This window comes from Lotus japonicus, chromosome 6 (genome assembly GCF_012489685.1).
Source record: "Lotus japonicus ecotype B-129 chromosome 6, LjGifu_v1.2".
NCBI lineage: Eukaryota > Viridiplantae > Streptophyta > Magnoliopsida > Fabales > Fabaceae > Lotus > Lotus japonicus.
The window spans coordinates 49,758,154-49,778,014 of NC_080046.1; the positions used below are offsets into that span (position 1 = coordinate 49,758,154).

At 38.0% G+C, this 19,861-nt stretch overlaps 2 protein-coding genes and 1 pseudogene across 6 annotated transcripts; 2 read left to right on the forward strand and 1 right to left on the reverse strand.

Annotated features, from left to right (window-relative positions):
* The first annotated feature begins 225 nt into the window (after positions 1–225).
* Positions 226–14,779, forward strand: LOC130726101 (serine carboxypeptidase II-2-like; annotated as a pseudogene).
* Positions 402–9,344, reverse strand: LOC130726100 (uncharacterized). Of its 5 annotated transcripts, none has more exons than XM_057577329.1 (5): positions 8,899–9,298; positions 8,660–8,729; positions 2,175–3,976; positions 1,935–2,004; positions 402–544 (listed from the first exon to the last, which is right to left on the reverse strand). In XM_057577329.1, exon 3 carries the CDS (start codon positions 3,663–3,665, stop codon positions 2,631–2,633), a length of 1,035 nt encoding a protein of 344 aa, XP_057433312.1. In that variant the 5' UTR covers positions 3,666–3,976; positions 8,660–8,729; positions 8,899–9,298; the 3' UTR covers positions 402–544; positions 1,935–2,004; positions 2,175–2,630. The 5 variants fall into 5 exon arrangements, with proteins under 5 accessions (XP_057433312.1, XP_057433314.1, XP_057433310.1 ...); XM_057577328.1 differs by lacking the exon at positions 402–544 and adding an exon at positions 555–901 and having other exon boundaries at positions 2,175–7,257; positions 8,899–9,344; XM_057577331.1 differs by lacking the exons at positions 8,660–8,729; positions 8,899–9,298 and having other exon boundaries at positions 2,175–3,642; positions 3,849–4,570.
* A 1,821-nt stretch (positions 14,780–16,600) lies between the features above and the next one.
* On the forward strand, positions 16,601–19,460 carry LOC130723201 (pentatricopeptide repeat-containing protein At4g30825, chloroplastic). Its single transcript, XM_057574162.1, has one exon. It carries the CDS (start codon positions 16,685–16,687, stop codon positions 19,250–19,252), a length of 2,568 nt encoding a protein of 855 aa, XP_057430145.1. The 5' UTR covers positions 16,601–16,684; the 3' UTR covers positions 19,253–19,460.
* The last annotated feature ends 401 nt before the right edge of the window (positions 19,461–19,861 follow it).

Consider the following 19,861-nt stretch of genomic DNA (forward strand, 5'->3'; position numbering starts at 1 on the left):
GCATACGCAACTTTACTCTGCCGAGTACTAAACTCAAACATTACCATATTTATAGGACCAACAACATAATTAACATATTTTTTTTTTCCATTTTTTGGTATTGCGTGTCTCAATCATTTTCCATAATAGTTTATATAAAACCTATGCTTGCAATGCACGTGGAACCGTATAATCTACTATATATCTCCAAGCAAGCAGGCAACAACCATTCAAGCAGAAGCTTGTGATTTTGGCAAATGGCCCAATCTGAGTGGTCTCAAATTTTGGCCATAGCCATAGTTGCCACCCTTTTACTATGCATCAATTTTGCAACATCATCAGACCCATTTGTTCACCAACACCATGACAAGGTTGGTAGGCTCCCTGGTCAAAACTTCAACACCAGCTTTGCACACTATTCTGGCTACATCACGGTCAATGACAAAGCTGGGAGAGCACTCTTCTACTGGTTCATGGAGGCTGATCAAGATCCTCAATCCAAATGTCACGACCCAAAATCCTAAGCCGTGACCGGCGCACAGACTATCACCTTAGCCTGGCAAGCCTGTTTAACCAAAACCCACTTTCCAAAAAGTTATACATGTTTACCAGAATTTGTAAAAAAAAAATACAAAATAATATTTCCTGTAATATCAATATCTCCAAAATAATAAAACCTATCAATTGATATTTATCATAACTAGAATTCCAAGAATACATAAATTCCAAATTCAGCACTAAAGTGCAATTTCTTAAATTTAAAAATAAATAACAACTATATCCCCCAAGACTCCCCTATAGCTGCAGAATAACAAAGACCAACAAAGATACCAATATGACCACCTGCCAAATGAGGCCTATAAACGAAATGGGCAGAATGATCTGAACCTGACAACAATCTACTACTCAGTTGCCTGAAAATCTGTGGAGGGAAAATAATGAATGGGGTAAGTCACAAAGACTTAGTGAGCAGTCAACAACCCCCATGAACAGGAAGGGGAAACAAACTAGGCACGAGTTTTTCGCTCTCAGCTCAGTATAAACAATTTATATCATCAATAATACCAATTTAAATCATTTCAACAATGAACTTGACAAAAATCATAAAGTTCATAAATAACCATTTCAAATAAATACAGTTAAAATCATGTCCAGATATGAAAAACATAAAACCAAAAATATAATTAATAGGGTTACACATGTAGAACCATGAGGCGGCTCCATCTCGTTGATAGCCCTTTCCTCCTAAGGGATGGCCTCTCCGATAGGGGAGGCTCCATCTAACGGATAGCCCTTTCCTTTCTTAAGTCACATCGTGTCATCGGGGGAAGCTACATCTCGTTGATAGCCCTTTCCTCTTAAGGATTATCTTACCCAAGAGGCGGCTCCATCTAACGGATAGCCCTCTCCACCCGGAATCATGTCATATCTCATCAATCTCATCGGGGGAAGCTACATCTCGTTGATAGCCCTTTCCGTGCACTGGCGGCTCCATCTAACAGATAGCCCTCTCCTCCCGAAATTAAACTAGCTAGGTGCACCTAGGCCGTTACCTCCGCTAACGGCTACGGGGTTCTATCAAGGATCCCCAAAACCATTTTCTCAAATCATATCAAGTCTCATCAACAGTCTCAAAATCAGCTTTCCAATACTCATCAAAGCTTTTCAAAATAACATTCTCAACATCAACTTTTCAATGCTCATAAAAGCTTTTCAAGTTCACAATCTCAATTTCATATAATTTCAAAATTAAACCAATGTCATTCTCTTCTCATATCAACTCATAAAACATACTCAAAATCAGCTTCATAAAATCAGCTTTCAGAGTTCAAGAATGATAGTCAAACATATAAAAAACATGTTTCCCCAATTTAGATAAATAGGCAATATGATAAAGTAATTAAATCAGTTATAAGACTGTTAAAAATATGTCATAGCAGTTGAAAACCACTCACAGTTACGAAGAACCAACACGATTGCTCTCTACAACGGCGCGACAACCAAACGAACCACTAACCGGCAGATCTGAACACCAAAAATCAACTTCAAACCTTCAGCAACAATTATCTTATGTCGTACTACCCATGAGCAACTATGAAATCCCCAATTATGTACCCAAACCCCTAAAAAAAATCCTACTCAAGTCTAACATATACTATGATATCATTCTTTAAATCTATAAGTGATAGATATACCTCAATGAAATAGGAAGAACAATTCTGTAGGAGTGGATACTCTTCTCCTTCCTTAGAGCACAAACCCTAACCCTCAAAATTATCCCAAAAGCACTTCCACTTGGATGCCAAAATATTCCTTCATGGGTGTCTATTGGAATCGGAAATTTGGTGTGGAACTTGTAGTGAAAAAGAACAAAAGATGAACAAGAATTTGTGGGAGATAATCAATTGCTTGCTCTCTGACGCAGAGCAAAAACGAGAGAGAACATAAGGTTTAGATAGAAAAGTAGTGGGTAGATGGGGTAGTATTACGTGGTTTTGTTTTAAGAATTAGGGAATTGTTTTTTTTTTCATTAGGAATAGGGTGGGGTTACGGTGGGTTTTTTAAAGGTTAGATTTTTGTTTTTCTTGTTTTTTTTTTAATCTTCTATTCTCTGTCTTTTTTTTTTGTCCCCACTTTTATTTTAAAACGGATCATTTCAATCTTCCCCCCTTAAAGAAAATTCGTCCTCGAATTTTGAGACCATTCTCAAACCCATCACCTTCAGCATTCCTCTCCTCCTCACTATCATTTAACTGAATGCCAGCAACAGAATTGTCAGTGTCTGAATCATCATGATCACCATGATTACCAGGGATGCTAACAACCTCATCAAGTTCAACATCTTCAGGAACCTCAGTTGCATGAGTATCCTCAACCACACCATCTTCATCACTAGACAACTCAACTACTATCGCCTTGCCTTTATTATTTTTGGTTTGATGCACAACTGCCCTCATCCTTGCAGACCTCCTTTGAGCTGACTTCTTGGTAGGGGGCTTAAAATGAGGGTTCTTCACACTTGGTGTCACAGCTGCTGCCTCTGGAGGTGCAGAAGCACCAACAGCCTTGGATGCAGAAGGGGTCTTCTTTCTAGGAAATTTCTTTCTAGGTGACTTCTTTGTAGGTGAGCTCTTTCTTTTTCTTTTTCCAGTAGGATTAGGCTCCTCAACAATAGGCTCCTCAGCAATTGGCTCCTCAGCAATTGGCTCCTCAGCAATAGGCTCCTCAGCAATTGGCTCCTCAGCAATTGGCTCCTCAGCAATTGGCTCCTCAGCAATAGGGTTCTCATGAAATGGCTCCTCAACAATATGGTCCTCAACATCAGGCAGCATTTCAATTGGATCAACCACTTCTACAATATGCTCCACAAATAGACTTACTTCACACTTGTTATGAATAGCATATGAAGCAAGTACCATAGCATCATCATCCGTAAGCAACTCCCTATACAGGTTTTCAGCAGCATCCTCATTTGTTCTCCACCATATCTTGAAGTTTGCAGTGTACCCAAGGGACTTCACAAGAGTGCGACATTCAAAATAGGACCACATATCTATGTCATTTCCATGGCATGCATGAACCTCAACAAGGTCTCCTGCATAATGCACATGTGGCTCAAAACGAAAAGCCCCCATGTGGTGAATCAGAACCGTGAAAGACATCCTACAAAAGAAACAACGAATCATTTCAACAAGGGAAAATAGAAACCCTAAATCAAAACCCCATTCCCGTTCAACAAAATGGAACGCTTAAACTCTTAAACCGTAACACGATTATGCACCTAAACCCAGCAAACCCAGGAACCCTAAGTCTATTGTACCCAGAAAACCCTAAACCCGAACTGCTAAAACGCAAAAAATCATACTAACCTTGCGATTCTTTCGCTCGGTTGAAGTCTTCTTCCTTCTTGTCACGTTCGTTCACGCGATTTGTTCTTTCCCTTTGTTCTTCACGCAAGTTGTTCGATTTGTTCGAAGCAAATGGCTGGGTAATGTTTCTGGTCAAGTGTTGGAAGATGAAGATAATGTTTATGATCAAGTGTTGGAAATGGAATAAGTGTTGGAAATGAATAAGTGTTGGAATTGAATTGTTGGATAAGTGTGGGTCAAATTACATAATGTTCGGTTTTAATGTTGGGTTGTTTAGATTGGAAATGTTAATTTTGTAATTGAGAAGAAGAAAAAAAAAACGTCATTTTTAATTTTTACTGAAAAAAAAAATTCCAGGTCAACCTCATTTAATACGTGGCAATGCCACGTCCCCTCAGGTGATGGCATTTGGCAAGGACTGGCGGAGTTAAGGGTGGTTTGTTACGAAAAGTGTAATCGGAGGGATGGTTGCTTTACTTTGAAAAAAATAGGGGCCAAACTCAAACTGTCCTCAATACACAGGGACCATAAACATATTTAACCCTACTATTTATAGGCAAAAGTGTACATACTCAGTCAATTGATCCATAATTACCGATACAAAATCATAACGTATTAATTTCCTAAGCAAACCTCTCACCAAGTTCATAACTACACCTTCTCACTTTCCCTATGGTATCTTAATGGATTGAAGCAACATTATTTGCTTTTATGCTCATCTGTCACCTGTCGACATGCTAAACCTTTAGAAACAAATTTTTTTTTGTCCTCCTTCATCCTTTCCCATAAATAAAATTTCTTCATATCTTAATGCATTTTATTAGAACCTGGATGTATGATCTAAAAATAATGATAAACATCCTCTAATATTTTCCTCCACAAACTATTTGTATTAGGCACACACAGCCGACATTAAAGTCATAAATATCATCAGAGTCTACTGGAAAACGTGGAACCTTTTTACCTTAAAAATCCTCTACCAACTTCACCACCTATGAATCTTGACCTTGATCATGTTTCTCATCATTAACCCAATCACCAACCAAATTAAAATGAATCTGCATAAAAGTCGACAGTCCTTTGGGATGGACAATCCCAAACATAACTCTTCTATTAGCAAGCTTATAGTGTTCTTCTTTATCCTCAGAATGAATGAGAATACCTCCAATAAACACAATCACAAAGTGCTAAAAGAATGACTTAAAGATGCGGTTCATTGAATTCTTAAAACAGCATTGACATCACTAAGTCTAAATGCATGACTAACAACCCATTACAGTCATAACATGTTTTGTAAGTGGTCTTCAAAATTCTCTCTTTCTTAATATTCCATTTATGGTACCTAGATCACTAAGTCTTTTTTTTTATACCATCATATTCTCCATTAGCTTGTAGTCTACACATAACTACACAGTCTTGACTCTCTTCTTCACAATAAATCTGGTTTAGAAACTAACTATATGGAGAACTCTATCCCCTTATTGGAAGGTACACCAGAAAATTCTCTAGGAAATACATTCTGCAAAATACACACTACAAAAATCTCTTCTAGTTTCAATTTTGCTAACTGAGTATCTCTTACCAAGATCAATTGTCATCTACAACTCTTCCGTAGTAACTTGTTAACTTTCAATGCTGAAACTGGATTGTGAGGTGTCCAACTTCACTCTCCCGGAAATGAGAAAAACAACTCTCGCGGTACTTTAAATCTCACCACCCTATTTATGACAGTCCAAAGTATCATTGACAAAAGATTATCCAATCTATATCCAAAGATCACATTAAAATCAATTATGTCTTAAGCTGTAACGACTATCAACAACTCTCAATCGATCTCCAATGGATACCTTAAAAATAATGGTTCACAAACTCAACTATCAAATACTCTCCAAGAGGTTCAGCAATGACCAACATCTTATTCATGAAAGAAGATAATTCACTAAGCTGACAACAATGATAAAAGAGTATATATCTTTAGCGCTAAGGAAAACATAATCATCTCAATATCATATAGGGAGTATACTTATTGCCACTTCATTGGTTGCCTAAACATCTTGATGGGTCAAAATAAAGACTCGAGCTCAACTCTCCTTACATGTCGTTAACATCGACTACTGTTTCATTTATCATTATTTTTAGATACTGCACGACCTCGGCGAAAAGAACTCATAGCTTGTCTACAAGTGTTGTAGGGAGTCAAAGAAAATGCTAAAGACGCTTCTACTAACGCTTATCCACGACTAGAGGAAGTTGCACCACAACCCCAAGAAAATCCTCCATAATATGACTTGTCTGACTGCGCTAATGTCACACCCTACTATCTCCAAAGAAAGCTACATGATGATCTTTTGACAAACAAAACAAGGTGTAGATCTCATGCAAAAATGCATTTGAGGAAAAATGGATCGTAAGGGCCCTTTAAATCTAGTCTATGACTCTACATAAAGCTTTAAGATTATCTACTAGAATTACTCTAGAGAGTACTTGAGAAATTATTATCAATTTTCTTCAGCAGCTCAAACTTATATGCAAAGTCATCTCTAACAATTTAGAAAAAAAGCGATTTATGAGTTTCTAGGAAAATTTATTCACGTTATCAAAGCCGATCCAATCGCTCACATACCATAAAGTCATTAGATCAATCATGTGTTACAATCCTCCAACTGAATGACGTTAACTTTGCCACCCTTATGCATGAGCATCCAAGTGCTCTCCATATACTCTCAAAAGCATCAATAAACCTCTATGATCCACCCTTGACTAGTACTAGAAAAGCATGATAATTAAGTTTAACGTGAACAATCAATGTGACATCAACCTCTCCAATGACACTCACTTGTTGTTGCTCCCTTTTTCTAACACTTGGTTGACGCTCCCAATAACAACTCCAACACATAGATTCACATCATGTTGTAATCCCTTCAAGCCAATTGCAAGCTCTATCATTCATAAATTTCATTGTCTCGATATAAGCACCTTAACATTTCCTACGTCAACAAACAACCAACGTCTATCGCCTTTGGCTTGCACTACACTGTCGAACGCTACTGACCCCAAATGTCTTACGGAGGGTTCTAACAAGCTAATCGTCTTATAATAGAAATCCTAATTTAGGTGGCATCCTAACAGAACAAAGAATATTCATCAAACATAACACATGACTCAGAACTCAGTGAATGAGGAACAAACTCAAATCACACTTTGGAAACAACTTTAGGACTCTCATGAGGCGTTAATAGCATCTTTGAAGTAAGTTGTGCCGCGGTTCACAATTTACTAGCAAGATTCCATTACAACCTCATGTCTGCAGCTAATAGGACCTACAACCAAAGCTCTGATACCAACTTTGTCACGACCCAAAATCCTAAGCCGTGACCGGCGCACAGACTATCACCTTAGCCTGGCAAGCCTGTTTAACCAAAACCCACTTTCCAAAATGATTTCCCAAAGTTATACATGTTTACCAGAATTTGTAAAAAAAAAAAATACAAAATAATATTTCCTGTAATATCAATATCTCCAAAATAATAAAACCTATCAATTGATATTTATCATAACTAGAATTCCAAGAATACATAAATTCCAAATTCAGCACTAAAGTGCAATTTCTTAAATTTAAAAATAAATAACAACTATATCCCCCAAGACTCCCCTATAGCTGCAGAATAACAAAGACCAACAAAGATACCAATATGACCACCTGCCAAATGAGGCCTATAAACGAAATGGGCCGAATGATCTGAACCTGACAACAATCTGCTACTCAGTTGCCTGAAAATCTGTGGAGGGAAAATAATGAATGGGGTAAGTCACAAAGACTTAGTGAGCAGTCAACAACCCCCATGAACAGGAAGGGGAAACAAACTAGGCACGAGTTTTTCGCTCTCAGCTCAGTATAAACAATTTATATCATCAATAATACCAGTTTAAATCATTTCAACAATGAACTTGACAAAAATCATAAAGTTCATAAATAACCATTTCAAATAAATACAGTTAAAATCATGTCCAGATATGAAAAACATAAAACCAAAAATATAATTAATAGGGTTACACATGTAGAACCATGAGGCGGCTCCATCTCGTTGATAGCCCTTTCCTCCTAAGGGATGGCCTCTCCGATAGGGGCGGCTCCATCTAACGGATAGCCCTTTCCTTTCTTAAGTCACATCGTGTCATCGGGGGAAGCTACATCTCGTTGATAGCCCTTTCCTCTTAAGGATTATCTTACCCAAGAGGCGGCTCCATCTAACGGATAGCCCTCTCACCCGGAATCATGTCATATCTCATCAATCTCATCGGGGGAAGCTACATCTCGTTGATAGCCCTTTCCGTGCACTGGCGGCTCCATCTAACGGATAGCCCTCTCCTCCCGAAATTAAACTAGCTAGGTGCACCTAGGCCGTTACCTCAGCTAACGGCTACGGGGTTCTATCAAGGATCCCCAAAACCATTTTCTCAAATCATATCAAGTCTCATCAACAGTCTCAAAATCAGCTTTCCAATACTCATCAAAGCTTTTCAAAATAACATTCTCAACATCAACTTTTCAATGCTCATAAAAGCTTTTCAAGTTCACAATCTCAATTTCATATAATTTCAAAATTAAACCAATGTCATTCTCTTCTCATATCAACTCATAAAACATACTCAAAATCAGCTTCATAAAATCAGCTTTCAGAGTTCAAGAATGATAGTCAAACATATAAAAAACATGTTTCCCCAATTTAGATAAATAGGCAATATGATAAAGTAATTAAATCAGTTATAAGACTGTTAAAAATATGTCATAGCAATTGAAAACCACTCACAGTTACGAAGAACCAACACGATTGCTCTCTACAACGGCGCGACAACCAAACGAACCACTAACCGGCAGATCTGAACACCAAAAATCAACTTCAAACCTTCAGCAACAATTATCTTATGTCGTACTACCCATGAGCAACTATGAAATCCCCAATTATGTACCCAAACCCCTAAAAAAATCCTACTCAAGTCTAACATATACTATGATATCATTCTTTAAATCTATAAGTGATAGATATACCTCAATGAAATAGGAAGAACAATTCTGTAGGAGTGGATACTCTTCTCCTTCCTTAGAGCACAAACCCTAACCCTCAAAATTATCCCAAAAGCACTTCCACTTGGATGCCAAAATATTCCTTCATGGGTGTCTATTGGAATCGGAAATTTGGTGTGGAACTTGTAGTGAAAAAGAACAAAAGATGAACAAGAATTTGTGGGAGATAATCAATTGCTTGCTCTCTGACGCAGAGCAAAAACGAGAGAGAACATAAGGTTTAGATAGAAAAGTAGTGGGTAGATGGGGTAGTATTACGTGGTTTTGTTTTAAGAATTAGGGAATTGTTTTTTTTTTCATTAGGAATAGGGTGGGGTTACGATGGGTTTTTTAAAGGTTAGATTTTTGTTTTTCTTGTTTTTTTTTTAATCTTCTATTCTCTGTCTTTTTTTTGTCCCCACTTTTATTTTAAAACGGATCATTTCACCAAACCCCTTGTTTTATGGCTAAATGGAGGTTGATTGATTTAACCTTAAACTCTACTACTAGTAGTAATCTTCACTAATTGTTTTTTAGCTCAATTTTGAAATTTTAATCAAGTTTGCTTGTGATAGTTGTTGGATTGGAATAAGGACATAACTTGTTGCTCCTGTAACTTGTGATGATCAGGCTCTGTTACTACTTACTATTGGGATTGGAATGTAACAAAAATTCTTGTTGGGATATTTCAGGACCTGGATGTTCGTCCATTGCTTATGGGGAGGCAGAAGAAATTGGCCCTTTTCATATAAAGCCAGATGGCAAGACCCTTTATCTCAATCCGTATGCTTGGAATCAAGGTGAGTGTCAACCTACAAGCTGGTCAATTTTTATTTTTTTTTCAATTTCTGTGAATGGTTCCCCCTGTTGGGGCAGGGGAACATCTTCGAGATTTAAGGCCCGTTTGGTGACCAGGACACGATAGGATAGGACATGATAATAATCATATCCTGTTGTTATCTGCTGTTTGTTGCGCCAGCAGGATATGATAACACTATCCTGTCTCCTATCCTATCCTGTCAATCATGTGTAAAAGTTATCCTAAGGGGGGAGCTAGGATAGAGCAGGATAGGATACCAGTTATATATTTTCTTTCAGTATCCTAACTCCAAATTAATTTATTTTAATATTATATAATTTATAATTTATAGTAATATTAATTAATAAATATAAAAATATTAATTTAACTAAAATAAAAAATAAATACAATTATTATTCATAAATAGTAAAATAGACTACTCACTTACAAATATTGATTTATTTATAATAATAGACTAATTTAGTATTTTCATCTCCTATTATTTAAAAATTATTTATCTACTTATATAATAATTTAAATATAAAGTATTTTTTAAATAATAATATTTTTAATTTAGTTAATTTTTATTGTTTATCACGTGTCACAAAAACATTGATTACAAATATTGATTTTTTAATAGTAATAGATTAATTTTTTATTTTCATCTCCTATTATTTAAAACTACTTATCTATATATAATAATTTATAATTCAAATATAAAGTACTTTTGAAATAATAATATTCTTAATTTAGTTAACTTTCATTGTTAATTATCATGTGTCACAACTAAGTGAAAACCAATCGGTTAACTACATAATTTTATTTAAAATATAGGGTATCTTCAAAACAATAAAATAGGCTAATTAATAAAATTTATATTAATTTTATTTATTTTAAAATATAGACTCATTCATGAAAATGTAAAGAAATTAAATTTAATATAATGATGAATTTTAAATGTATTTTTTATTCAAATATAAATCTGATACATTTTTCCTTATCATATCCTGTCCTTACCATGTGCACCTCAAACACAGGATATGATAAGAGTCTATCCTGCTTTTATCCTATCCTGTTGATATCTTGCTCACATATCATATCCTATCATATCCTATCCTGACCACCAAACAAGCCCTTAGCGTATTTAGATTTTGGTTGAACTCAATGTGGATCCACATGCGCTCACATGGCAAAATGCCTCCGTCTCCAATCCACATTGAGTCAACCTGTCAAATTCTAGTTTTTTTGTTGAAACCTTGAGATGCGTGAAATTACCTTTGCAATTCGACATAATGCCAAACCAAACATACACTTATATACAATGAACTAACCAAGGAAACCAATAATTTAACATCATATTCTGTTGGGAATTCAAGTGCGGAGTTGGAGTCCCACATTGGTTAAGATGTGCCCCTTGGCCTTGACCCATGGGTCCTCTCCGTGACTCTCCCTAACAAGTGGTATCAGAGCCGATGATTCGTGAGACCATGGTAACGGTTGGATAACTTCCGCAGAGGGGCCGGTGGTTAGTAACCATGGTAACGGTCGGGTAACTTCTGCGGAGGGGCCGATGGTTAGTAACCATAGTGACGGTTGATAGCTTCCGCCTTGACGGGAGGACCATGGGTGATGTGGTTGAGGGACTCACACTTGAGGGGGAGATTGTTGGGAGTTCAAGTGCTGAGTTGGAGTCCCACATTGGTTAAGAGGTGGTGTTCAAGATCTCCTTGGTGTCTCCCCTCGGTCTTGACCTATGGGTCCTCGCCGTGACTCTCCCCAACATATTCTGACCCAAATTCTTAAATATTAGGTCTATTGGTGTTACTGTTTCTACTTGTATGCTCCTCACTATGTTTAATCCTTGTGCATTTGAGCTTTTTCACCCCCATCTCCACTGGTAGTTAAATTTCTAACTGTCCTATGTCTTCCTCTAGAGTTTTATGTCTTCCTCTAGAGTTTTCAATGCTTATTTGATAACTACATCTGTGAATATATGCCTACTGCACATATTGTACTCCACAGCTTTTAATGCTTATCTGATAATGATAAGGGTGAACCTATGCCTACTGCCATATTGTTTTCACATTCTTTAATGTCTATGTAGTCCTTATATTATCTTAAGCTGCTCTGTATAACATGTCCTCCAATAGAAACTGTCAAGAAGTTGTCCTTTCTATTGAAATAACTGCAAAAGGAATCTTACTTATGCTTATCATGTACTGGTTTTTATGAGCAGAACTGCAGAAATGAAAAATTAATGAAGAAATAAGCTTCATAAATGCAATTTTGTCTAACCATTTGTGCTTTTTGTAGTTGCCAACATTCTTTTTGTCGACGCTCCTGCTGGAGTTGGATTTTCCTATTCAAATACTTCATCTGACTTGCTAAACCATGGCGATAAGAAGACAGGTAACACTTTTACCAGTTAGCATTCTTCTCTTCTCGTTACACACATATTCACATGCCAGTAGAATTAATAAAATTTTATGTGCAGCTGAGGACTCTCTGATATTTCTATTGAAGTGGTTTGAGCGTTTTCCCCAGTATAAAGGAAGAGACTTCTTTATTAGCGGCGAGAGCTATGCAGGTAAACAAAATTAGTGAGATGAGAACTCTCATTCTGGTAATCTGGTTCATTTACTTTACGTAGGATTTGTAATGTTCGAATTGTATTGGTCAATCTTTAATCCTGGGTTTCAGGGCATTATGTTCCTCAACTTAGCCAAGTTATTGTGAAGCACAACACAGCTTGTAAAGAAATTGCTATAAATCTGAAAGGTTACATGGTACTGAATCTACTGACTGCTTTTTTGGAAAAAAGTAATTCCTGGGTTAATCCTTCTTGTCATCATTATTTTAATCAACATATCTTTGCTGCAGGTGGGAAATGCTCTGTTAGATGATTACCATGATCAACTGGGCATGTACCAGTTCATGTGGTCAAGTGGTATGATTTCAGATGAAACATACAAGCTCTTGAACCTGCTATGTGATTCTCAGTCAGTCCTACACCCATCACATTCATGTGAAAAAAATTCTGAAATTGCTGATAAAGAAGTTGTCAATATAGATCCATACAGTATCTTTACTCCTACTTGCCATGCTAATGCTAGCCAGTCAAATCAGACAGTAAAAAGAAGCATGTGAGTGGACATTTTCTTGAACAGCTTTCTTGTTTAGCATTGGATTCAATTTCTTATGGTCTTAAGCGCCCAACATTGCTAGCTGTTGATGACTTTCTTATTTCTCATGGTGCAGTATATGTATATATTTCCCAAAACATATGTTACTGTGAATGAATGCTATAAATAGCCTATATTTGTTTCCTGTAGTAGCCAATTTTATGTATCAATCTTCCTCTATATCCTATTGTGTGTCTGACTATGTTTATCATAAGACATTCATTAGTTTTTGGTTTAAATTCGAAGTTAAACCCAAAAATATAGATTTTGAACATATTTCAAATGATAAGAATTTTTCGGCATGCTACAATGTGTCTGAATTATGAGATATTTATAGTGCTGATCCTTATTGATTTGTTATGGCATGAAACAGAGATTTGGTAGACTCGGTGCTGGGTATGATCCTTGCACAGAGAAGCACTCCACTATATACTTCAATCTACCTGAGGTCCAAAGGATTCTTCATGTTGATCCAAATCATAAGCCTGCTAAATGGGAGACCTGCAGGTAATGCGCATTATAGAAACACTTGAAAGCATGGCTATTGAAATACATTCTTAATTCATTGCTGGAAAAGGTCAAACAACAAATGAAATGTGGTTTATCATTTTGGTCTTTTTTAACAGTAAAAATAAAAATCATTTTAACATTCAGTTGCTATGTCTTCTTTACAATTCTCCTTTCATTTTGAAACTAAAAATTCAAGAATCCTTGCAACTAAATCATTTGAAGATTTTGATAATTGGTAGCATATTTAGAGATTGTAGCCACAGCATAAAGTGCATTATTGTTCTTCCTTCTATTTCTCTCCATGTTTGCATGTGTTTCATTTCCTTCACCAAATTTACAGAGATTAGAATCCACTTATTCATTACAGTGAAGTGATAAATACCCACTGGAAGGATTCTCCAAGAACGGTGCTCAATGTTTTTCGAGAACTTATTAATTCGGGACTGCGGATATGGGTTTTCAGGTTATTCTCATGTTCTAATACATATACAACATCCTTGCATATGTGTTTACTCATTCATCTGCTGTCCTACTTTGCATAAAAGTAATTATAGCCAGGAAGGACAAATTAACTTGCAGTAATGATCTGGCACAAAGACAGTTTGCTAATGAATTGCAATCAGGGGAAAAAATGCAAATAAAGATTTATCCCAAATTATAAATTTTTTAGTATATGCTTATAGGTTCCTTAGATGATCAGACAATTGATCATCACAAAATACTTACATGACATGTGGTCAGTTGATTACCTTATTGTTATGTTATCATCTCATTCACTTTTATGTCTATACTTTCAAGTTTCGTATTAATTTAGCTGGTGTTATAATTTATGTCTAATGGATCTCTAACAATTTTTGTCTCCTAACATAACTTACATTTTCTGTCCTTTATGTTATATCAGTGGTAATACAGATGCAGTACTCCCAGTAACATCTACTCGCTATAGCATAGATGCTCTCAAGCTTCCAACTGTGAGCCCCTGGCGTCCATGGTATGATGAGGAGGAGGTAAGAGATTACAATTATTTTTTTCAAATTTTCCATTTCATATGACTTGATTTCCCTTGGTTTATGTTATATTTTCTTCCATGTTGGTTCACTTAAGTTCAGTGCATCATCTATATATGTGAATGAAACTGCAGGTAGGAGGATGGACTCAAGAATATGCTGGACTCACGTTTGTAACTGTAAGGGGTGCAGGGCACGAAGTTCCTCTGCACAGACCAAAACTTGCTCTGACATTGCTCAAATCCTTCTTAGCAGGAACCTCCATGCCCAAGCTCGAGCTACTCAGCGCCTCGTGAAGTTTATGTTCACATTTCCATTTGTTTTTACCATGGAATCTTCCTCAATAGAATTCTCCCTTGTTCCTCGATTTTTACTCATCACAGTGATTCAGTTTGTGGAAATATCTGTCACTGAAAGAATTGGAAATAAAGACAAACGAATCCATTTGATTGGTTACCTTTCCTATATAATAGCAACTTGTCTTTGTATTTTTTCAAACATAAAATTATAGGAAGAAAGATAAACTTCTATCGTATGGATGCCCTAGGGGTGGCACCTGCAAAAAGACTCTGACAGTCAAATTAGAATGTGGGTGAGAAGCAGGGAATAATTCATGAAGTGCGTGTACCTGGTATGCTTTCTCTCCTCTTTTTATAGGGCTTAGTTTGTGATATTCGAGGTTTGAGTCGGCGGAAAATATTGGGGGTCGTCGAATTGTCGGACGCGAAGAACTTGGCGTCTTTGATCAAACGATGAGTAGTGTCCCGATACTAAAAATGTTAAATGGCAATGGTACCAGTCGATAGTGAGATTAGCGGTTGGTCCGTAGTGAGCTGGACAAGTGGGCTCACACGGTCAGTGGTTTGCTTTTGACACATGAAGGGATTGTAGTCGCTCAACATCTTCGTGGTTGGTAGACTAACATGTTCTGAGGATTGTCGGTATAACTGGATAGTCAGTGGATCACAATGTACCTGAATAACTATGTTTGGTCGGACATGGTCGACATTCAAATTTTTGATGGTTGACCATGCACCCGAATCGGGCATAGTCGACAATCAGCACGTGGTGGTGGGTGGCTGACCATGCACTCCTATAACTATGCTTGGTCGTGCATAATCGGTGGTTGACATGCAGTGCTTTGATGGTTGGTGGATGACCATGCACCCCGATTACTATGTTTGATCGGTTCAAATCCAGCTCGACCCACAAATTTGCCGATCCATCATGACATGATATATGGTGATCGATATGACCGGCGGTGACAGCACAATGATGACTGCCAGAACATAAGTTCCTCGTCCCGCCTTCACCGAAGGTGATGGTCATGGTCATGGTCGACAATCGACGATCGTCCATGTACTCCGTAACATGAGTTTTTCATCTCTTGCCTACACCACAGGTGATGGTCAAGACTCAAGAGGTAAGTTGAAGTCAACATTTAGCACTTAATCTTCGAAAGTTGAGTCTCCTAGCTATGAACCTTCATCGCAGGTGACAGTCGAGAGGTAACTTAAAGTCGACCTTTACCGGTTGACCTTCAAAACATGAGTCCCTCAACTCTAGTCTTTTCAACAAGTGATGATTGAGAGATAAGTTGAAGTCGGCCTTTATACATTTAACCTATTGCTAAAAAAATGTTTACAACGTCATAACTCATAACCAATAACTCTATCTATATTTTTTTACTACTCCAATTAACGTGAAGATATTTTTGTTGTTTTCAACCACCAACATGAACAAATACTCTAAGTTCAAATATGACAAATAACTACAAATACAAGTACACTCCGACACTAGCACTCCAAGTATGAGTAAAATAAAAAAAATTATTATTATATGTATGGATTATGGGTTGGGTTGGATGGATTTGAACTGAATCCGAAATCCGATCCGAATTTTGTTAGGTTATAGTAAAATCTATCCGACTAACCCGATTGCCCGATCCAACTCGCATTTTTTCTATTGGATCGGATTGGGTTGGGCGGGTTCATTGAATTTACCCGGCCATGTTCACCCCTAGTTTACCCTATAGGAGATTGCTAAACATTAAACAAAATGGTGTATTATGAAGGCTAGTCAATAAAGTGGAATAACATACCAACGTCATAACCAAATAACCAATAGTTCACTCTAAATTTTTTACCATGATTCACGTGAAGATATTTTTGTTGTTTTCAACCACCAACATGAGCAATAGCAAAATCACAAAATCCACTCACAATGAGATGAGATGAGAGCAAGATGAAGTGCCACCACCACCACTCATCGCCATGGCCTCCCTCAGATTCCCCATCTCTCTCGACGCTTTCGATTCAAAGCCCTCCCTCCCATCCCTCTCCACCTACCTCCACGCCAACGCCGGACCCCGCCCCTTTAAAACCAACCCTCCGCTTCGTGCTTCCAAGAACCTCCGCAACCCCAACACACAAAAACTCACCTCCGCCGCCAAAACCATCTCTCCGCCAAACACGGAGAAACTCAACACTGACGTAGTAGACCTCGCTAACCTCGGCAGCCTCGAACTCAGCACCGACCAATGCAACGTCATCCTCAAACGCCTCGAAAACGATGACGCCGCCAAAACGCTGTCGTTTTTCAGCTGGATGAGGAGCGCCGGGAAGGTGGAACGCAACGCCGATGCTTACAACGCTGCGATTCGAGCTCTGTGCAAGAGCCTGGACTGGGAAGGAGCAGAGAAGCTGGTTCAGGAAATGCGCGCCAGTTTCGGTTCGGAGATGAGTTACCGCGTTTTCAACACTGTGATCTACGCTTGTTCCAAACGGGGCCTAGTGGGGTTGGGTGCGAAATGGTTCCGTTTGATGTTGGAATACGGCGTCGTTCCGAATGCGGCGACGTTCGGGATGCTGATGGGGCTTTACCGGAAGGGGTGGAATGTGGATGAAGCTGAATTTGCCATCTCGAAGATGAGGCAGTTTGGGGTTGTTTGCGAAGCGGCGAATTCTTCGATGATAACGATTTATACTAGAATGGGGTTGTATGAGAAGGCTGAAGGGGTGGTTGAGTTGATGGAGAAAGAAGGGTTGGTTCTGAATTTTGAGAATTGGTTGGTGATTTTGAATTTGTTTTGTCAGCAAGGGAAAATGGGGGAAGCTGAGGGGGTTTTGGTGTCAATGGAGGAAGCAGGGTTTTGTGCCAATGTGATTGCTTTTAACACTATGATAACTGGGTATGGGAAGGCATCGAAAATGGATGCTGCTCAGGGATTGTTTTTGAGGATGAAGGAAGAGGGTGTTGTTGGGTTGGATCCTGATGAGACCACTTACCGTTCCATGGTTGAAGGTTGGGGAAGGGCTGGGAATTATGAACAGGCTAGGTGGCACTACAAGGAGCTCAGACGGTTGGGTTACAAGCCGAGTTCGTCTAACTTGTACACGATGATGAAGTTGCAAGCTGAGCATGGAGATGAGGAGGGTGCTGTTGGAACACTGGATGATATGTTGCATTGTGGTTGCCATTGTTCTTCTGTTATTGGTACGGTTTTGCGTGTTTATGAAAGTGTTGGAAAGATTAACAAGGTGCCTTTTTTGCTCAAGGGGTCGCTTTATCAGCATGTTTTGGTTAGCCAGGGTTCTTGCTCCACTGTGGTCATGGCTTATGTGAAGCATGGGTTGGTGGAAGATGCTTTGAGAGTGTTGGGTGACAAGAAGTGGCAGGATAGGCATTATGAGGACAACTTGTATCATCTTTTGATTTGCTCCTGCAAAGAGGGGGGTTTGCTGCAGGATGCTGTTAGGATATACAATCAGATGCCGAAGAGCGTTGACAAGCCAAACCAGCACATCATGTGCACCATGATTGACATTTACAGTGTGATGGGCCTCTTCAAGGAAGCAGAGATGTTGTATCTCAAGTTGAAGTCCTCAGGAGTTTCCTTGGATATGATTGCCTTCAGCATTGTTGTGAGAATGTATGTGAAATCTGGATCTTTGGAAGATGCTTGTTCTGTATTGGATGCAATTGAGAAGCGACCGGATATCGTTCCTGACCAGTTTTTGTTGCGTGATATGTTGAGAATTTATCAAAGGTGTAACATGGTGGATAAATTAGCTGGTATGTACTACAAAATTTCCAAAGATAGAGTGAATTGGGACCAGGAACTATATAGTTGTGTCCTGAACTGCTGTTCTCAGGCTCTGCCAGTTGATGAGCTTTCCAGGCTTTTTGATGAGATGCTACAGCGTGGATTCGCACCTAACACAATTACCTATAATGTCATGCTTGATGTTTTTGGAAAAGCCAAGCTTTTCAGGAAGGTTAGAAGGTTGTACTTCATGGCTAAGAAACAAGGTCTGGTTGATGTGATCACTTACAATACAATAATAGCTGCATATGGGAAAAATAAAGACTTCAAGAACATGTCATCAACTGTTCAGAAGATGCAATTTGATGGGTTTTCAGTTTCCCTTGAAGCCTACAATTCAATGCTGAATGCTTATGGAAAAGATGGCCAAGTGGAGACATTTAGATCTGTGTTGCAACAGATGAAGGAATCAAATTGTGCCTCTGACCACTACACATACAACACCATGATCAATATCTATGGAGAACAAGGATGGATTGAGGAAGTCGGTGGCGTGCTTGCAGAATTGAAAGAATATGGTCTGAGACCTGATTTGTGCAGCTATAACACGTTGATCAAGGCGTATGGAATTGCAGGCATGGTTGAAGATGCTGTAGGCTTGATCAAGGAAATGAGAAAAAATGGAATAGAACCTGACAAGAAAACCTACATTAATCTAATCACTGCACTGCGGCGAAATGACAAATTTTTAGAAGCTGTTAAATGGTCGTTATGGATGAAACAGTTGAAGTTATGAATTTCATAAAGCTATGTCATTTTCTAACCCTGTTTCTTTGAGGAATAGCCTCACCTTAAAATAAAAGTCCTACATGTGTGCAGTCTCTGACCTTTCTCTTACTTGGTAAATATTTATGTACATCTCGCAGCAAAAATAAAACAAATAAACAGAACATATCAAATGTATTTTTGTGGAATGAAAGTTCTTTTCTTTTATTTGCTTTCTACATCCGCTCTTGGTTATTCATGGAAGAACTCATTATTGATGATTTGTAACTTCTGAGTGAGTCCATAGATCCTAGCTTTTTAGTGAAATAAGTGAATAAATATGAAATTGGAGACAATACATCATGGCAAAGTACTATGGAAATCTTGAGGATCTCTCACTCACTATACGAGCATAATATGGAGCACTCTCGCATTTTGCTGCTAATTGGTGGAAAGATAAATGTCATATAAAGCTCCAATTATGAGGAAGTTCATCAGAAAATGTCAGTGCAGTTTACAACTCCAAGACATCAAATTTCAAAAACCAAAAGCATTGCAGGCGTTTTTTCCCTTATCTCAAATGAACATACCACCCACCCCTTTTTACCCCAACATGAAGTTCTAATAGCAAAGGGACATG

Bases quoted from the DNA above. Each gene is read 5' to 3' on its own strand.
- LOC130726100 (XM_057577329.1), bottom strand. From the start codon at position 3,665: ATGATTCGTTGTTTCTTTTGTAGGATGTCTTTCACGGTTCTGATTCAC.
- LOC130723201 (XM_057574162.1), top strand. From the start codon at position 16,685: ATGGCCTCCCTCAGATTCCCCATCTCTCTCGACGCTTTCGATTCAAAG.